The 17,954-nt window shown below is 43.0% G+C and overlaps 1 protein-coding gene and 1 non-coding gene across 15 annotated transcripts in view; both read right to left on the reverse strand.

Moving 5' to 3' along the window:
• TIA1 (TIA1 cytotoxic granule associated RNA binding protein) overlaps nucleotides 1-17,263 on the reverse strand; it is a 37,106-nt gene extending 19,843 nt beyond the window's left edge. For 3 of the 14 annotated variants that reach the window (XR_008379391.1, XM_053587132.1, XM_053587133.1), the window contains exons 1-3: nucleotides 16,985-17,263; nucleotides 3,887-3,989; nucleotides 753-851 (exon numbers count right to left, since the gene is read on the reverse strand). Coding sequence is in view for 8 of the 14 variants with exons in the window: in XM_053587132.1 (XP_053443107.1) it covers nucleotides 753-851; nucleotides 3,887-3,989; nucleotides 16,985-17,010 (228 nt within the window). In the remaining 6 variants the exon portion in view is untranslated. Of the gene's footprint in view, nucleotides 1-752; nucleotides 852-3,886; nucleotides 3,990-16,984 lie in introns of those variants that run through there. The other 11 variants (XM_053587124.1, XM_053587125.1, XM_053587129.1 and 8 more) reach the window with 7 other exon arrangements.
• A 347-nt stretch (nucleotides 17,264-17,610) lies between these two features.
• On the reverse strand, nucleotides 17,611-17,681 carry TRNAG-CCC (transfer RNA glycine (anticodon CCC)). The gene has a single exon. It is a non-coding gene; the product is annotated as a tRNA-Gly (tRNA).
• Between the last annotated feature and the right edge of the window lie 273 nt (nucleotides 17,682-17,954).

The raw sequence follows: 17,954 nt of genomic DNA on the forward strand, positions 1-17,954 counted from the left end.
AATTGAACAAGTATTTTAGTATTTACCAAATACAAGGCAACATAAAAAATACTAACAAACACAGGCCTCTACCTTCTAAAAGCTTTACCTCACCTTTTATTAAATGTAGATACTGACTTTTTAGACTCTCAAGCTGTCGCCCTGAGTAAAGTGCCTGGCATCATACTTCACAGCAACCTCAGCCTGAAGTGATTCTCTTGCCTCAGCCTCCCATCTAGCTGGGACTACAGGCGCCCACCACAACGCCCAGCTACTTTTTTGTTGTAGTTGTCATTGCTGTTTAGCTGTCCCTGGCCGTTCAAACCTGCCAACTTCAGTGTATGTGGCCAGTGCCCTACCCACTGAGCTATGGGCACCGCTCTGACATTTTGCTATAAAGTAAATATATTTCTAAAAAGGAAACAATATCATATGTAACTTAAAATTTTCCAGCTCAGGCTCGGCGCCTGTGGCTCAAGTGGCTAAGGCGCCAGCCACATACACCTGAGCTAGTGGGTTCGAATCCAGCCCGGGCTTGCCAAACAACGACGGCTGCAACCAAAAAATAGTTGGGCACTGTGGCAGGCGCCTGTAGTCCCAGCTACTTGGGAGGCAGAAACAGGAGACTCACTTGAGCCCAGGAGTTTGAGGCTGCTGTGAGCTATGATGCCACAGCACTCTACCCAGGGCAACAGCTTGAGGCTCTGTCTCAAAAAAAAAAAAAAAATTTTTTTTTCCAGCTCAAGTCACCTTCTTTAATTACGACAGCTTACCTTACCCATTATCTTCCGTCCATTCATAGCAGCTAGTGCTGCAGCTGCATGACGATGCTCATGAAACTCCACAAAACAATATGGATCATTTCCAGCTGTCTGTTGGAGAAGAAACACCAAAGTCAATTTTAAGCTTTATTCTCCCATTATCTTAAAATTATGCAAAGATTTCCCCCACAAGTTTGATGCATCTATGTTATCAAGCCATGGAGAATAAAAGGTTCAACCAACAAGTAAATTTTTATTATTTTATTTTTTTGAAACAGAGTCTCACTTTGTTGCCCTCGGTGGAGTGCCATGGTGTCATAGCTCACAGCAACCTCAAACTCTTGGGCTCAAACAATTCTCTTGCCTCAGCCTCCCAAGTAGCTGAGACTACAGGCACCCAGCACAAATGCTGGATTTTTTTTTTTTTTTGGAGACAGAGCCTCAAGCTGTCTCTCTAAGTGGAATGCCATGTCATTACAGCTCACAGCAACCTCCAACTCCTGGTCTCAAGTGATTCTCCTGCCTCCAAAGTAGCTGGAACTACAGACACCCACCACAACGCCCGGCTATTTTTTGGTTGCAGGTGTCATCATTGTTGTTTGGTGGGCCAGGGCTGGATTCAAACTCGCCAGCTCAGGTGTATGTGGCTGGCACCTTAGCCGCTTGAGCCACAGGTGCCGAGCCAATCTTGGCTATTTCTAGAGATGGGGTCTCCCTCTTGCTCAGACTGGTCTCGAACCCACGAGCTCAGGCAATTTACCTGGCCTGGCCTTCCAAGCTGCTAGGATTACAGGTGTGAGACACTGTGCCCAGCCTTAAATTTTTATTTTTGACTAATTTACTTTTTAAAGATGGAGTCTCACTCTGTTGTCCAGGCTGCAACCTCCAACTCTTGGCCTCGAAGGATCCTCCTGCCACAGTCTCCCAAGTAGCTGGGACTGTATGTGTGGTACACCACCTCAGACTAATTTAGATACCAATTAAATAGTGATATGTGCCTGTAGCTCCAGCTACTTGAGAAGCTGAGGCAAAAGGATTGCTCAAGCCCAGGAGTTCATATTCAGCCTGGGCAGGGCAACATAATGAGATCCTGATTCTGAAAAATAAATTAAAAAGGTTTTTATTTTATTTTTTTTTTTTTTTTTGTAGAGACAGAGTCTCACATACCACCCTCAGGTAGAGTGCCGTGGCATCACACAGCTCACAGCAACCTCTAACTCTTGGGCTTACGCGATTCTCTTGCCTCAGCCTCCCGAGCAGCTGGGACTACAGGCGCCTGCCACAATGCCCGGCTATTTTTTTGTTGTTGTTGTTGCAGTTTGGCCGGGGCTGGGTTTGAACCCACCACCCTCGGCATATGGGGCCGGCGCCCTACTCACTGAGCCACAGGCGCCACCCAATTAAAAAGGTTTTTAAAAGTAAACATTCAAAACCAAACAATGAGGTCAGGTTGGGTGGCTCACGCCTGTAATCCTAGCACTCTAGGAGGCCAAGGCAGGTGGATTGCTTGAGCTCACAGGTTTGAGACTAGCCGGAACAAGAGTGAGAAAAAATAGTTCGGCTCTGAAAATAGACCAGCATTGTGGTGGGCACCTATAGTCCCAGCTACTTGGTGGGGCTGAGGCAAGGGAATTGCTTAAGCCCAGGATTTTAAAGTTGTTGTGAGCTAAGACGCCTCTGCACTCTACTGAGGGTAACCAGAAGAGAGCTTTCTCATAAAGAAAAAATAATTAAATTTAAAAAATAAAAATAAAAATTATTTCCCCTTGGCCAGATGCAGTGGCTCACCCCTGTAATCCTGGCACTCTGGGAGGCCAAGGCAGGAGGATCGCTTGAGTTCAGAAGTTTGAGAACAGCTTGAACAAGAGCGAGACCCCTGTCTCTACTAAAAACAGAAAAATTAGCTGGGCATTGTGGCGTTTGCTTGTAGTCCAAGCTAGAAGGGAGGCTGAGGCAGAAGGTTCACTTTAGTCTTGGAGTTTGAGCTTGCTTTGAGCTAGGCTGACGCAATACACTCTGGCCTGGGGCAACAAGGTGACACTGTCTCAAAAAGCAAAAATACCACCATCGCTTTCTTTATCAAATGTCTATTATTTTCTATCCCACTTCCTAATTTAATTGTAATAACTCAATGTATCAGCCAACCAACTGACATCACTCATTAAAAAACAATTCTGGGGCAGCTCCCGTGGCTCATGGAGTAGGGCGCTGGCCCCATATACTGGAGGTGGTGGGTTCAAACCCAGACCCGGCCAAAAAAAGAAAAACAAAATAAAGTAACAGGGAACAAAAGGGGGGAAAATAAAAAAAAAAAAACAAAAAACAATTCTGGGCTCGGTGTCTGTGGCTCAAGCAGCTAAGGTACCACCCACATATACCTGAGCTGATGGGTTCAAATCCAGCCCAGGCCCGCCAAATGACAATGCTGGCTGCAACCAAAAAATAGCCAGGCATTGTGGCAGGCGTCTGTAGTCCCAGCTGCTTGGGAGGCTGAGGCAGGAGAATCGCTTGAGCCCAGGAGTTGGAAGTTGCTGTAAGCTGTGATGTAACAGCACTCTACGCAGGGTGACAGCTTGAGGCTCTGTCTTTAAAAAAAAAAAAATTCTGACGACTCTGGTTCCGAGCTTGTGGCTCAAGCAGCTAAGGCGCCAGCCACATACACCTGAGCTGGCGGGTTTGAATCCAGCCTGCACCCTCCAAACAACGTTAACTGCAACCAAAAAATAGCCAGGCGTTGTGGCAAGCGTCTGTAGTCCCAGCTACTTGGGAGGCGGAGGCAGGAGAATGGCTTGAGCCCAGGAGTTGGAGGTTGCTATAAGCTGTGATGCCACAGCACTCTACCCAGGGCGACAGCTTGAGGCTCTGTTTCAAAAAAAAAAAAAATTCTGATGACTCACTGCACCTTGTAACAAAAGCCTACATATACATGTATACATATGTAACAAATGAAAGTTATATAGAGTATTTCTCCTATAAATGATTGGTTCTATTCTCTTTTCCTGCTTTATTTAAAAAAACAAATCCAATTGTCAAAATGGATTCATTATAAATTCAGCAAAATTTTTATGAATTTAGACTATACAAACTATGACTTCCTGGAAGTAATGGCTTTAAGTAATTTCTAAAAAAAGAATAAAGTAAAATACCCTTACATCCATAATCATTTTGCAGTTTTTACAAGGTCCAATCTGGCTAAAGAGCTGAAGAATTAGAGCTTCTGTCACATCTCTGGAGAGGTTACCAACGTATCTGAAACAAAAAGAAAAGCAACTTACCACTTTAAATTTGCTTCTTTTACATCAGTTTCTAAAGCTGCTTACTGCAAAATGAATTTGGGGAAGAGGCAGTATACTATCGGGGAGCAACTCATGAAAGTTTGCCAACACTTGAAAATCTCTTTTAGGGCTGGCACCATAGCTAACTTGTAATCCTAGCACTTTGGGAGGCTGAGGTGGCAGGATTGCTTGAGGCCAAAAGTTCAAGGCCAGCCTGAACAAAGCGAGAAGTAGTGGGTAAGCTTGTAGTCCTAACTAGTCGGGAGGCTGAGACAGGAGGATTGTCTGAGCCCAGGAGTCTGAGGTTATAGTGAGTTATGACAATGCCACTGCACTCTAGCTGAGACTAGAGACCCTGTGTCAAAACAAAACTAACCAACCAACCTCTTTCAAAACAGATGTAAAATGTTATTTGCAAATACTGAGTATCCCCAAAAGTTATCCCTACAGTCACCATATACAGGGAAAATGGGAAATTGTAGCTAAATGTATCTTTATTTACAAAATATTCATTACAGGCTAAGCAGCTAAGCAAACCCAGCCCAGGCCTGCCAAACAATGACAACAACAACCAAAAAACAGTGGGCTGTTATAGCAGGCACCTATAGTTCCAGCTACTTGGGAGGCTGAGGCAAGAGAATCACTTAAGCCCAAGAGTTTGAGGTTGCTGTGAGCTGTGACGCCACAGCACGCTGAGAGTGACATAGTGAGACTCTGTCTCAAAAAAAACAAACAAAAAACAAAATATTCTCTATGTGTTGACCTCTTTGTAAAATTTTATAATGAACATTATATAAAAGATTATATATACATATAAGGTATATTTAGCTACAATTTCCCATTTTCCCTATATATGGCTATTGTAGGGGCAACTTTGGGGGAGACCCTGTAAACACTGTTAGTAGAGGGGAAGCTAGTACGTGTGTGCATGTGTGTTTTAGTCAAAGTTTTACAAATGAAACTTGATACTTTTTTCTAATTGTCTAGGCCTACCTTTAGAAGAAATGCCTTTAAAACCCTCAAATAAATCACCATTAGATATATGTTTTGTAGTGTATAATTAATCCTAGGAAGCATTATCATTATTGTTGCTTCTATAGTATGATATTACTAAGAACATTACTTTCCCTTAATTTCATTTTTTAGTTGCTTAGTAAGTTTATTGTTTCTGCCTGAAAAATCCTCATATAAAATTGCTGTTTGGTCCTGAGCTCTGAGGAAGCTTCCCTCCATTTTTTTTTTTTTTAGAGACAGTCTCACTTTGTTGTCCTCAGTAGAGTGCTGTGCCATCACAGCTCACAGCAACCTCCAGCTCTTGGGCTTAAGAGATTCTCTTGCCTCAGCCTGCCAAGTAGGTGGGAGGGCACCTGCCACAACGCCTGGCTACTTTTTGTTGTTGTTGCAGTTTGGCGGGGGCCAGGTTTGAACCCGCCACCCTCAGTATATGGGGCCAGTGCCCTACTCACTAAGCTACAGGCGCCGCCCAAGCTTCTCTTCTTTTGAGCTTCCCAATCTTTCTTCTGGATAAGGGACATTCTGGAACAGTTCCATCTCCTTTTTAGCTTTTTCTTGGGCTTCTTCTCATAGACTGGATTATCTTATATAGCAGCATAAGCTTTCTTCCTTTTTTTTTTTGTTGTTGTTGTTGAAACAGAGTTCTACCCTATGCACTGAGCAGAGTGCAGAGGTGTCACAGCTCACTGCAACCTCAGACTTGGGGCTGTGGGCATCCCGCTGCCTCCAAAGCCACGGGGATTACAGGCACTTGCCGCTGTGCCTGCCTGGGTTTTTCAATTTTTTTCATGAGTCGGGGTCTCACTCTTGCTCGACAAGTCTCGAAATGCTGAACTCAAGCAATACTCCCGCCTCAGCCTCCCACAGTGCTGGGATTACAGGCATGAGCCACCACACCTGGCAGGTTGAGCTTTCTTATACATCTCCTCCATATATGGAGTAATGTTGTTATTTATGTCTCGAGAGAACTGTTTTTTTATAAGCATCTTCTTCTTCTATTAGATAACATATACAACCTGCAAAATTTTAATCCATGAAATGCTTCAAATGTATTTCAGCATTAAATTCCTTGCTTTTAGAATCATAATCAGGGAATGGGTTGGTACTGTGAGGGACAGACAAATCTCCATTCGCAGGTCTCTTCAGAGTCCCCAAAACTTTATTGCCAGTGGTAGTCCTGGCAATGCCTGCATCCAAATAGCATGTAAAAGCACCAGGCTGGCTGTCCATGCTTTCCACGTTGTATTCCTCTCTAGTCACTTCCACTTGGCCTTCACAGATCTCATCCATGCCAAACCTACTGAGAAGCCTGTGGGCCAGCAGGCCAGGAACATGCTGCAGCATAATTTATCGGGCTAACCTCCACACCGTATGTTGGTAGTTTGCGCAAACTATCATATCCCCTTCTGTGTGGATGTAAGCAATCTGACAAATGATACCTGTTACACAAACTATCACTCTGTATTTGGGTGTGTTGGACTTATTTTTAAATCTGGTATTGCAAGTGTTTCTGAGTATAGTAATCAGTTTTACTCTCTCATCATCTTCTAAATTTCACTTGGTATCTCTTAAAGTAGGCATTATTCTCCACAACTTTACAAACTCGATCCTGTGGAATAGAGACCTGTGCATGGGGCCCTATATGGACTTGCAGGACCAACAGGACTGGGGGGAGGGAGGAAGCTATAGCTTGTACACAGCACACTATTACTTTCTCCTAATTTTTAATTCACATGATTTCCCTAACATTGTCCAATATAAGTAAGACTGGTTACACAGTGAGCAAATTTTTGAAGTCATGGGTAAATCATTTACTAGGTGCTGTGGATGCGTACAAAGAGTAAGGAAATCTTTTATTCAATATCACTGATCAGTGGAGGAGGGGTAAAAGAGTAGAAAGATTCCAGAAAATAAGTTGGAGATCAATAAATTTAATTAATATAAATAATATATTGCAAGACCACAAGATTAGGATGATCTTTCTTTTTTTTAAGATGGGGGTCTTACTATGTTGTCCTGGCTGGTCTCAAACTCCGGGGCTTCAGCAATCTTCCCAATTCAGCCATGTGGGACAATCTTTAAAGGGTTTATAAATAAGTTTTTCAAAATGAGATTTTGAAATGAGGTTACCTCTAGGCATATTATAGAGGTAGAGGTTTATCATGTCTGAAATCAGAGAATATATTCAGTCTCCCAAGAATAGTAAATTGTCTTTTTTTTTTTTAGTAGATTGTCTTATTCTTCTGCCAGATATTCTTCAGAGAATTTGATGAAAGGTATGCACTCTCACCCCAGAAAAATAAACATCTATACCTGTTTATGAACTATGGATTAAATTTCTTAGTTCCAAATACCATTAAGTAAACACATATTGAGGGCTTAACATAAAGCCCTTGGAATAGGTTAACATGTGAAAGAGAGAAATCTTGAGTCTTAAAGAATAACAAATATCAGCAGTGCCTGTGGCTCAGTGAGTGAGGCGTTGGGCCCATACACCAAGGGTGGCGGGTTCAAACCTGGCCCTAGCCAAACTGCAGCAAAAAAAATAGCCGGGCATTGTGGCAGGTGCCTATGGTCCCAGCTACTTGGGAGGCTGAGGCAAGAGAATCACCTAAGCCCAGGAGCTGGAGGTTGCTGTGAGCTGTGACGCCACCACTCTCTACCGAGGGTGACAAAGTGAAAATCTGTCTAAAAAAAAAAAAAAAAATCATTTAAACATCAGGAATAAAAATAAAATAAAATAAATCAAAGATCAGGAGTAACAGTACTCAAAAGAAGAGACAGTAACAGCAACATTTACCTAACAGCAATTTACCAGTATTGGGGTTACTATTACCTTATTCTGAAGATTAGTTAATTAAAGGGAAAAAATTAAGCATTTATCTTGTCTTTTGAGTAGGAACTCTGGAACTATATAATCTAATAGTGGTAATTGCTAAGGAAAAGCTCTCCTTTACAGAAAAATGATAGTAAGTGGAGAAAGGGCTCAGCTCCTGTAGTTCAATGGTTAGGGCGCCAGTCACATACACCCAGGCTGGTGGGTTCAAACCCAGCCCGGGCTTGCTAAACAATGACAACTACAACAAAAAATAACAGGGCGTGATGGCGGGCACCTGTAGTCCCAGCTATTTGGGAGGCAGAGGTAAGAGGATCGCTTAAGCCCAAGAGTTTGAGGTCACTGTGAGCTGTGACACCACAGCATTCTACCGAGGATGACATGAGACTCTGTCTCAAAAAAACAAAAAATAAAAGTGGAGGAAGAAGGATTTTTTTTTTTTGGTAGAGACAGAGTCTCACTGTACCGCCCTCGGGTAGAGTGCCGTGGCGTCACAGCTCACAGCAATCTCCAGCTCTTGGGCTTATGTGATTCTCTTGCCTCAGCCTCCGGAGCAGCTGGGACTACAGGCGCCCGCCACAACGCCCGGCTATTTTTTTGTTGCAGTTTGGCTGGGGCTGGGTTTGAACCCGCCACCCTCGGTATATGGGGTCGGCACCTTACTCGCTGAGCCATAGGCGCCGCCCGATAAAGAAGGTTTTAACTGAACAAGGTCTGACAAGTTCTTGAACTCATCCTAGTAAAAGTGCTATATAGCTCATTGCTGAATATCACTATGGTCACCTCTGAAGTACTCCCCCTGGAAGCTATATACCAATACTAGCACCTAGTCCACCCTTCAAAGCAATTTTGAAACTTTTTCTGGAGTGAACATCAGACCTGTTATAGTATCTGACAATTAAATTTGCCCTAATGAAATTTTGGGAAGGATTATTAGTTTATGCTGAAACCATTAGGTGAGGCTGGGCATGGAGCACTCTGGGAGGCTGAGGCAGATGGATTGTTTGAGCTCAGGAGTTCCAGACCAGCCTGAGCAAGAGTGAGACCCCGTCTCTACTAAAAAAAAAAAAAATATATATATATATATAAAAACTAGTTAGGCATGGTGGCACACGCCGGTAGTTTCAGCTACTCAGGTTGCTGAGGCAGGAGAAGTGCTTGAGCCCAGGATTTTGAAGTTGCTGTGAGCTAGGCTGATGTCTTTTCACTCTAGCTCCCATGAAGGAGTAACAGTCTCAAAAAAGAAAAGAAAAAAGGAGAGAGCTTTGGCTGTTAGTGATCAAACTTTATTTATTTATTTATTTATTTTTTGCAGTTTCTGGCCTGGGCTGGGTTTGAACCCACCACCTCCGGCATATGGGCCTGGTACCCTACCCCTTTGAGCCACAGGCGCCGCCCAGTGATCAAACTTTAAATTATTCTATAGAAGTGCTATGAGATGTTGTGTATGCAAAGTCTGACAACTGAGTTTGTGAACTCATCCTAAAATAAGTGCTACATAGCTCATTCTAAATATCACTATTCTCACCTTCAAAGTACCTCCCTTGGAAAGCTATACACTGACACCAGCACCTAGTTCATACTTCAATGCAATTTTGAAACTTTTTCTGGAATGACCGTAAGAGCTGTCGTTGTACAGCACACAAAAACATGCAAAAATGAGCACCACTCACCAAGACGCCGCTGCCCACTGACATGAACACAGCTGTGAGACACTGATATACCAAGGTTATAAAACCTAATCAAGTTATTTGCATGGTGCTTCTAATGTAAGCATACAGTGGCAAGTTGGCAAATTTAATTGTCAGATACTATGGTAGGTCTGATACCATTTCTACTAAAAATAGAAAAATTGGGACGGCGCCTGTGGCTCAGTGAGTAGGGCGCCGGCCCCATATACTGAGGGTGGCAGGTTCAAATCCGGCCCTGGCTGAACTGCAACCAAAAAATAGCCAGGCGTTGTGGCAGGCGCTTGTAGTCCCAGCTACTCGGGAGGCTGAGGCAAGAGAATTGCTTGGGCCCAGGAATTGGAGATTGCTGTGAGCTGTATGATGCCATGGCACTCTACCAAGATTCCAAGAGTTTGAAGATGCCAGGAGCTCTACCCAGGACAACAAAGTGAGACTCTCTCCAAAAAAAAAAAAAGTGCTGGCACAGTGGCTCACACCTGTACTCCCAGCACTTGGGAGGCCTAGGCGGGTGGATTGCATGAGCTCATGGGTTTGAGAATAGCGTGAGCCACAGCAAGACCCTGTCTCTAAAAACAGGCATTGTGGTAGGTGCCTATAGTCCCAGCTATGCAGGACGCTGAGGCAAGAGAATCACTTAAGCCCAAGAGTTTGAGATTGCTGTGAGCTGTGACGCCACAGCACGCTGAGTGACATAGTGAGGCTGTCTCAAAAAAAAAAAAGTACACTGAAAACTTAAGATACCTTTCGTGTGGAATTACCAATTACTAATATTTAACCAAATTTGGCTTATTCATATTTCTGAACCATTTCAACTATAGACATCATGATACTTTAGGCTAGGATTACAGGAGTGAGCCACTGCACCTACCCTGCCAACACTTAAACATCCCTTTTTATTAATACAGTTATAGAAAATTAACCTACAAATAAAATTCATAAAGCACAATACTACATCGGGTTTGTTTCCTGACACAATCACCACACAAAAATGAAGGATTTGATAAGGTCCCTATGAAAATCTAGAGTAAAAAGCATGAATAAGTTTTTACCTAACAATAAATTCCATTAAGAGTAGGGATTTTTCTCTCAGAGGCCAAGGTGGGTGGATTGCTCGAGCTCAGGAGTTCAAGACCAGCCTGAGCAAGATCCCCTGTCTCTACTAAACACAGAAAAATTAGGAGGGCCTGTGGCAGGTGCCCGTAATCCTAGGTATCCAGGAAGCTGAGGCAGGAAGATCATTTGAGCCCGGGAATTGCTATGAGCCTGAGGTTGCTATGAGCTATGGATAATGCCACAGCACTCTACCCAAGGTGACAGAGTTAGCCTCTGTCTCAAAAAACCCTCAAAAGTAGAAATTTTTATTTTTACTCACACTAGGTATCTACTGTTTAGAGCAATGCCTGAACACTTTAAGGGCTCTATAAATATTTGTTAAAACAGATAACCGTAATCTCTCAAAATGACCTCTGAACACTTGAAATTTCTTAGGAAATTATCTCATTTTGCCTGAGTAATCCTAGAAGGAAAAGCTTAATTATGTCTTCTACTAATGATGAAACTGTGTAAAATAGTTAAGTGCTTATATGTGTGGGTGTGTCAGCATACTAACATTACTATTATTTAATAACCTACCTACTCTTTATTGATTGAGTGGGATTCATTGAGGGTACAAAGAATTAGGTTACACTAATTGCATGTGTTAGGTAAAGTCCCTCTTATAATTGTTGTCTACTCTTTAAAAAGGATAGTCTGGCTCAGTGCCTGTAGCTCAAGTGGCAGGTTTGAATCCAACCTGGGCCTGCCAAACAACAATGACCACTACAACAAAAAATAGCCAGGTGCTGTGGTAAGCGCTTATAGTCCCAGCTACTTGGGAGGCTGAGGCAAGAGAATCGCTTAAGCCCAGGAGTTCGATGTTGCTGTGAGCTGCGATGCCACAGCACTCGACCCAGGGCGACAGCTTGAGGCTGTCTAAAAAAATAAAATAAAATAAAAAGGATAGTCTGTTGCATGAGATAGCTGAAACCACCTTATTTATTAGCTATGGTCATTTTCATTTGGCTTGAATAAAGGTACCTAATATACTTACATGCCTGGAGACATCTTAGGCTTTATGAGTGCTCTCAAGATTGTTTCCATTTCAAACTAACATTTTAAACAACTGGTATTACATACTTTTATATAAACCCAAGTATTGCTGATGTCATTCTCACATGCCACATCTAATCCACTGGTAATTCCTGTTTTTTATTTTCAAACATACTCAGAATGCAACCACTTTTTTTTTTTTTGTAGAGACAGAGTCTCGCTTTATTGCTCTTGGTAGAGTGCCATGGCATCACACTGCTCACAGCAACCTCCAACTCCTAGGCTTAGGCGATTCTCTTGCCTCAGCCTCCTGAGCAGCTGGGACTACAGGCGCCCACCACAACGCCCAGCTATTTTTTTGTTACAGTTTGGCGGGGGCCGGATTTGAACCTGCCACCCTTGGTATATGGGGCCGGCGCCCTACCCACTGAGCCACAGGCGCCACCCAGAATGCAACCACTTTTTATCACTTCCACTAGTACTAACTACTCTTACAAGCTACCATTTTATCTCTCACCTGAGTTGGAGTCCTGACTAGGCTACTTGTTTCTGTACTTTAAAAGGTTATGACCGAGTATACCGCTGCTCTGGACTTAAAACCCTCCCTATGGCTTCCATTCCCACTCAGACAAGACGCAGCCCTCCTAAAGCCCTGTACAATCTGGTATCTTCTACTTCCTGTATCATCCCTATTTACCATTCCAACCTCATTTCCTACTCCCCTCTTAAAGTTACCACCACCACCCAAGGGCCTCTGCACTAGCTCTTCCTAGATAGCTCCTCCTTAGATATATGCAGGGAGCTCCCTCACTTCCTTCAGTTTTTTACTCATATGTCACTTATGAAAAGGTGGGGCAGTGCCTGTGGTTCAAAGGAGTAAGGTGCCGGCCCCATATGCCAGAGGTGGCAGGTTCAAACCCAGCCCCGGCCAAAAAATGCAAAAAAAAAAAAAAAAAAGAAAAAGAAAAAGCTTTTGGGTGGCGCCTGTGGCTCAGTGAGTAGGGCGCTGGCCCCATATACCGAGGGTGGCGGGTTCAAAACCAGCCCCGGCCGAACTGCAATAAAAAAAATAGCCGGGGGCGGCGCCTGTGGCTCAGTCGGTAGGGCACCGGCCCCATATACCGAGGGTGGCGGGTTCAAACCCAGCCCCGGCCAAACTGCAACCAAAAAATAGCCGGGCGTTGTGGCAGGTGCCTGTAGTCCCAGCTACTCGGGAGGCTGAGGCAAGAGAATCGCTTAAGCCCAGGAGTTGGAGGTTGCTGTGAGCTGTGTGAGGCCACGGCACTCTACCGAGGGCCATAAAGTGAGACTCTGTCTCTACAAAAAAAAAAAAAAAAAATAGCCGGGCATTGTGGTGGGCACCTGTAGTCCCAGCTGCTCAGGAGGCTGAGGCAGGAGAATCGTGGAAGCCCAAGATCTGGAGGTTGCTGTGAGTCCTGTGATGTCATGGCACTCTACCGAGGGTGGTAAAGTGAGACTCTGTCTCTACAAAAAAAAAAAAAGAAAGAAAATGCGACCTTCCCTAAACATTCTCTAAATACCCTACACTATGTATAATTTCTTTTTATTTTACACACAGGTCTTGCTATTGGCCTAGGTTGGCATGTGGCACACAAATATAGCTTACTAGAACCTTGAACTCCTGAGCTCAAGTTATCCTCCCAAAGCACTGAGATTATAGGCTTGAGCCATCCCACCCAGCCCTTACACAAATTCTTGAAAGGTTACTATTGTATCCATACCTCCCAGAACAGTGAGAGCCATGTGGTATGATCTCAACAGTATTGCATGAATGTAATGCTCCCAGCCTATTTTTAATTACTAAGTTATTTGAAAGCATCCTAAGTATTCTCAAATAATTAAATGTACCATTTTAGTCAACTTTGCCTTAATTCTTTAGATAAGACTGAACAAGTAAATTCAAATGAATACCAAAGAGATGCTATTTCATACAAATACAAGGCCAAAAGTGTGTGCAAAGGAATGTGATGGACAAAAACAAATGAAAGATAAGCATGGGCTGGCAGAAAGGCAAGGCCCATATTTAGTATGCAGTAATTAATAAGTTGTAGAGTTTTAAAGATCTGTAATTTAGAGATCTGCATTCTTATGAAATGTGAAAGCCACACAATAGTCGCACAGTTATCTCAGAAGAGATTACTCACATGCATTTCAGAGTAAAACACACAAAAGATGTTAAAGTGTCTGGATTTGAGGAAATGAACTTCCATAAACTATTACCCAGAATGTTTTTCTATCCTAGTGTACAGTTTTAATTCATAAGTTCAATGTTTTTACAGTGATCAAGGCCCATTCAGACTCACTACACACATATTTTAATTTTTTTATTAAAGAAAATTTCAAGATTATACATAAGCATAGTAGTATGTATACATCACCCATTAACCCACTAAAGATGTTTAACGTATTAATTGTAACTTGACTACTCCTCAAAATAATTTTGTATTATGAACTCTGGGAAAGTTTATCTCACAATATGTTTCCAAAGTATTGCTGACAAGAAACTGAAAACTGGCAATCTCTAACTTAACAATATGATGGTGGACACTCAGATGTGGCAGGTATTTCTTCTGAGTAACTTAGGTACACAGATAATTAAGATTCAGATTCTATTTTATCTTCAAAAATGAGTAAAATCTTGATTCACTGCTTGAAACTATATCCATTGTAAAAACAAATTTATGGATCACTCACCATGGATAGTCACTGTGCTAAGAACATATTAAAAAGCCCCTTACTGGTCAGTTCCCGTAGCACAGTGGTTATGGTGCTGGCTACAGGTAACGAGGCTGGTGGTTCGAATCCAGCCATAGCCAGCTAAACAACAAAGACAACCACAACCAAAAAAACAGCGGGACATTGTGGTGGGCGCCTGTAGTCCCAGCTACTTGGGAGACTGAGGCAAGAGAATTGCTTAAGCCCAAGAGTTTGAGATTGCTGTGAACTGTAACACCATGGCACTCTACTGAGGGTGACATAGTGAGACTCTGTCTCAAAAAAAAAAAAAAAAAGCCCCTTACTTCACAAGTCATTAAAGCGAACACTTCATATTAAAAGTAAAAACACTGCTGAGAAAACTTGGCGATTATTATCTTCATACTTAATCAAAATCAGCCTGAAGGGAAAAATGGGACTTTGTGTTGAGGGAGATGTGGACAGAAGGAGATAGGAAATTTTAGAGCATGGACTACTTTGGGGAAAAGATTCTTGGATAGGATGGTCTAGTGAAGAATAAGGCAAGATTTAAGTCCAAAGTGTAATGAGTTGAGGACAAGAGTTGCAGAAGAACCAAACAAACAAACAAACAAAAAAGGTATATAATCTTGGGTGAGTTACTCAAACTACTCAGCTACTCAGTAACTCTTGGGTAAGTTACTCAAGCTACTTTTCTGCAGCTGTAAAATGGAGCAAGTGACATCAGCGTTTTGATAAGAATTAAACGAGCCAGTAAACACTGAACACAGAGCCTGGCATATAATTGCCATTCAGTAACTATCTGTGAATTAAAGTCCATTACTGGTCTTGAAATGGTTGGTCCCGTCCTCAAGCTAGTACTATTTTAACTACCTGCTTGTGTAGGCTGGCCAGGGAAAGCTAAATTGGTCTTCATTATTTAATAATCCCCAATCAACCTACCAAAAAATGTTAAATTCCCAGATATTTCTGGAAGTTTCTGAAATTAAAAAGTTTCAGAATAAGATTAAGAATCTTAAATTCAGGCCGAGTTGGATGGCTCACAACTGTAATCCTTGCACTTGGGGAGGCTTAGGTGAGAGGATCTATTGAAGCCAGGAAAAGCCTGGACAACAAAGTGAGACCCTCTCTCCAAAAAAATCACAAAAACTAGCCAGGTGTGGTGGCACATGCCTGTAGTCCCAGCTACTCTGAAGGCTGAGGCAGGAGAATTCTTTGAGACCTCATGAGTTGGAGGCTGCAGTGAGCTACGATCCAATCACAGCACTCTAGCTTATGGTGACAGAGATCCTGTCTTATCCCCAGGTCCCCCCCCAAAATCTTAAATTGAAACACAGTGTAAAAGATTAGCAGAGCTTTAACCCAAGATACTGTTGACTGTCACATTTCTGGATAAGAGGGGGGGGAAAAAAGTTTCCACCACCACTACGAGGCTAATAGTTTTTTAAGGGAGTATTCACCTATAAATACATCATTTCCCAAAACTAAATGCTACTCTCTATTGAAAAGCTATTTCAAGGTAACAGATCACACAAGCTACCAGAACATTTATCAATCAATTAAGAAAACGGGTGTAACGGTATTTCCCATATTATAGTATCAACTTAAAAGTGAAAAAAATTGGAGGTGTAAAAAGAATTGCATTGTATTTCAGAACAACTTTAATATAGAAAGAATTACAAAAAAGACTTAAAACATAAAAAGTTAAGTCAAGAACTCTTAAAGATTTTTCCTTTTTTCTGAGAAATGCAACAAAGGCAGAATCATCTCATCTGACAATACTTTGAAAAACAAAGAATACAGTAGGGAAAGCGACCAGATGAAGAAATACTCCAAGCTCAGATAATTTGACACTAACTCCAAAAAATCCTCAGACTTGACTAAATATAAGGTATTTAAAATTGTTGCTTCATAAATAATGCGCGCTCGTTCAGCAACATTATGTTAATCAACAATGAAAATTATTAAATCTACTTCTCCTCAATTGATATATACCTCCGGGTGACATTTCTACTTTTATAAAGCACTGTAAAGTCGTCGGGGTGTCCGATTAGGGGGTGCTACAGAAATAAAGCCAAAGCCAACTTAAAAATACTTGGCTCTTTCCAGCTGGCAACGCGAGAATAAAGTTTACATCAGAGAAAATGAATACGAGCAGCCCCAAGAAAAAAATTACCGCCGAGAAAAAAAGGAAGACTTTCAGGAGGAAATTAAAAGGAGAAGGCTGTAAAGATAAAAAGAAGTTAATCCGAAAAGAGGTGTGCGGAGTGGAGGCGGAATAAAAAAAGAACGAAAGAAAGCATGGGACAAAAGGAAGGTTCGTCGAGTCCTAAAAAGGTTTGAATGAAAACGTCCTTTCTCCAGGTCTAACACCTCGGCGGGCCCGTGGCGAGGCCAAAGGCTACGCAGTGGTGTAGTTAAGGGATTAATTTCGAGAGTTGAGCCCCCACTCCCTCGTCCTCTCACAGCCCGGGGCTCGGTTCTAAGCGTCCAGGTGTGCGCTAAGAAGAACCACCATATCGCGGCGTCCACGGAGAACAATAGGCTGGGGAGCGGCGCAGGGGCCGAGGCCTTCCCTCCGGGACGACCACCATCCCGCCTCCCTCATCGCTGCCCCAGACTCACAGAGTCTTGGGCATCTCGTCCTCCATGGCTGCTGCTGTCGTGGCGGCGCCTCCAGGTCCAGTTCCCTGCCCTTCACTACGTGCCAAATCGTTTAAGCGGCTATGACTGCGGAATAGCGGGGTTTCTCGGCTGACCAGAGGTTACTCCACCTCCTTCGCCAGCAATTACACTAAACCGGCCAGCCCGGAGCGAACAATGAAGCCCCAATACAAGATGGCGGCGAGCCGGGGAACCTAGGAGCAGCCTGCGAAGTGACCCGGGACGCGCAGGCGCAGGATAACCTAGCACGATCAACCTCCGGCCGGCAGACTACATCTCAACCTATAGGTTCACTTGTTGCGCAGCCGCTCTTCCGCCCGATCCGAGGGATGTCTCAGACTGCGCAGGCGTGAAGATTAACTCTTTTTAGACTTGTGTAAACCTTTTTCTCTTCCCGCGGCACATTTGAATGTTTCAACAGTGAATTATAAAACAGAAATCTGAAGGAGCCTTAAAAAATAGAAACATTTTATTGGCAGGAAATATTTATCAAGAATCTTTAACTTAAAAAAAGAAAAAGAATCTTTAACTAGTCCTGTTTTCGAGGCAAGCAAAAATAATATTTTATAGAGGGAAGCAAGAACAATTGCGCCGCCCGGGAATCGAACCCGGGTCGCAAGAATGGGAATCTTGCATGATACCACTACACCAGCGGCGCTTGTAAGTTCAGGTTGTCACCAAAATTCTCTAGAAAGAAATGAAGCAGACATTCCTTTACGCGTAAAAATAATTCTCATGTATTATTTTACTTATTTAAAAATAAGAGTTCATTTAGCCGGGCGTTGTGGCGGGCGCCTGTAGTCCCAGCTCCTCGGGAGGCTGAGGCAAGAGAATCGCGTAAGCCAAGAGTTAGAGGTTGCTGTGAGCCGTGTGACGCCACGGCTCTCTACCCGAGGGCGGTACAGTGAGACTCTGTCTCTATAAAAAAAAA

Source organism: Nycticebus coucang, chromosome 4 (genome assembly GCF_027406575.1).
Source record: "Nycticebus coucang isolate mNycCou1 chromosome 4, mNycCou1.pri, whole genome shotgun sequence".
NCBI classification, from domain to species: Eukaryota; Metazoa; Chordata; class Mammalia; order Primates; family Lorisidae; genus Nycticebus; species Nycticebus coucang.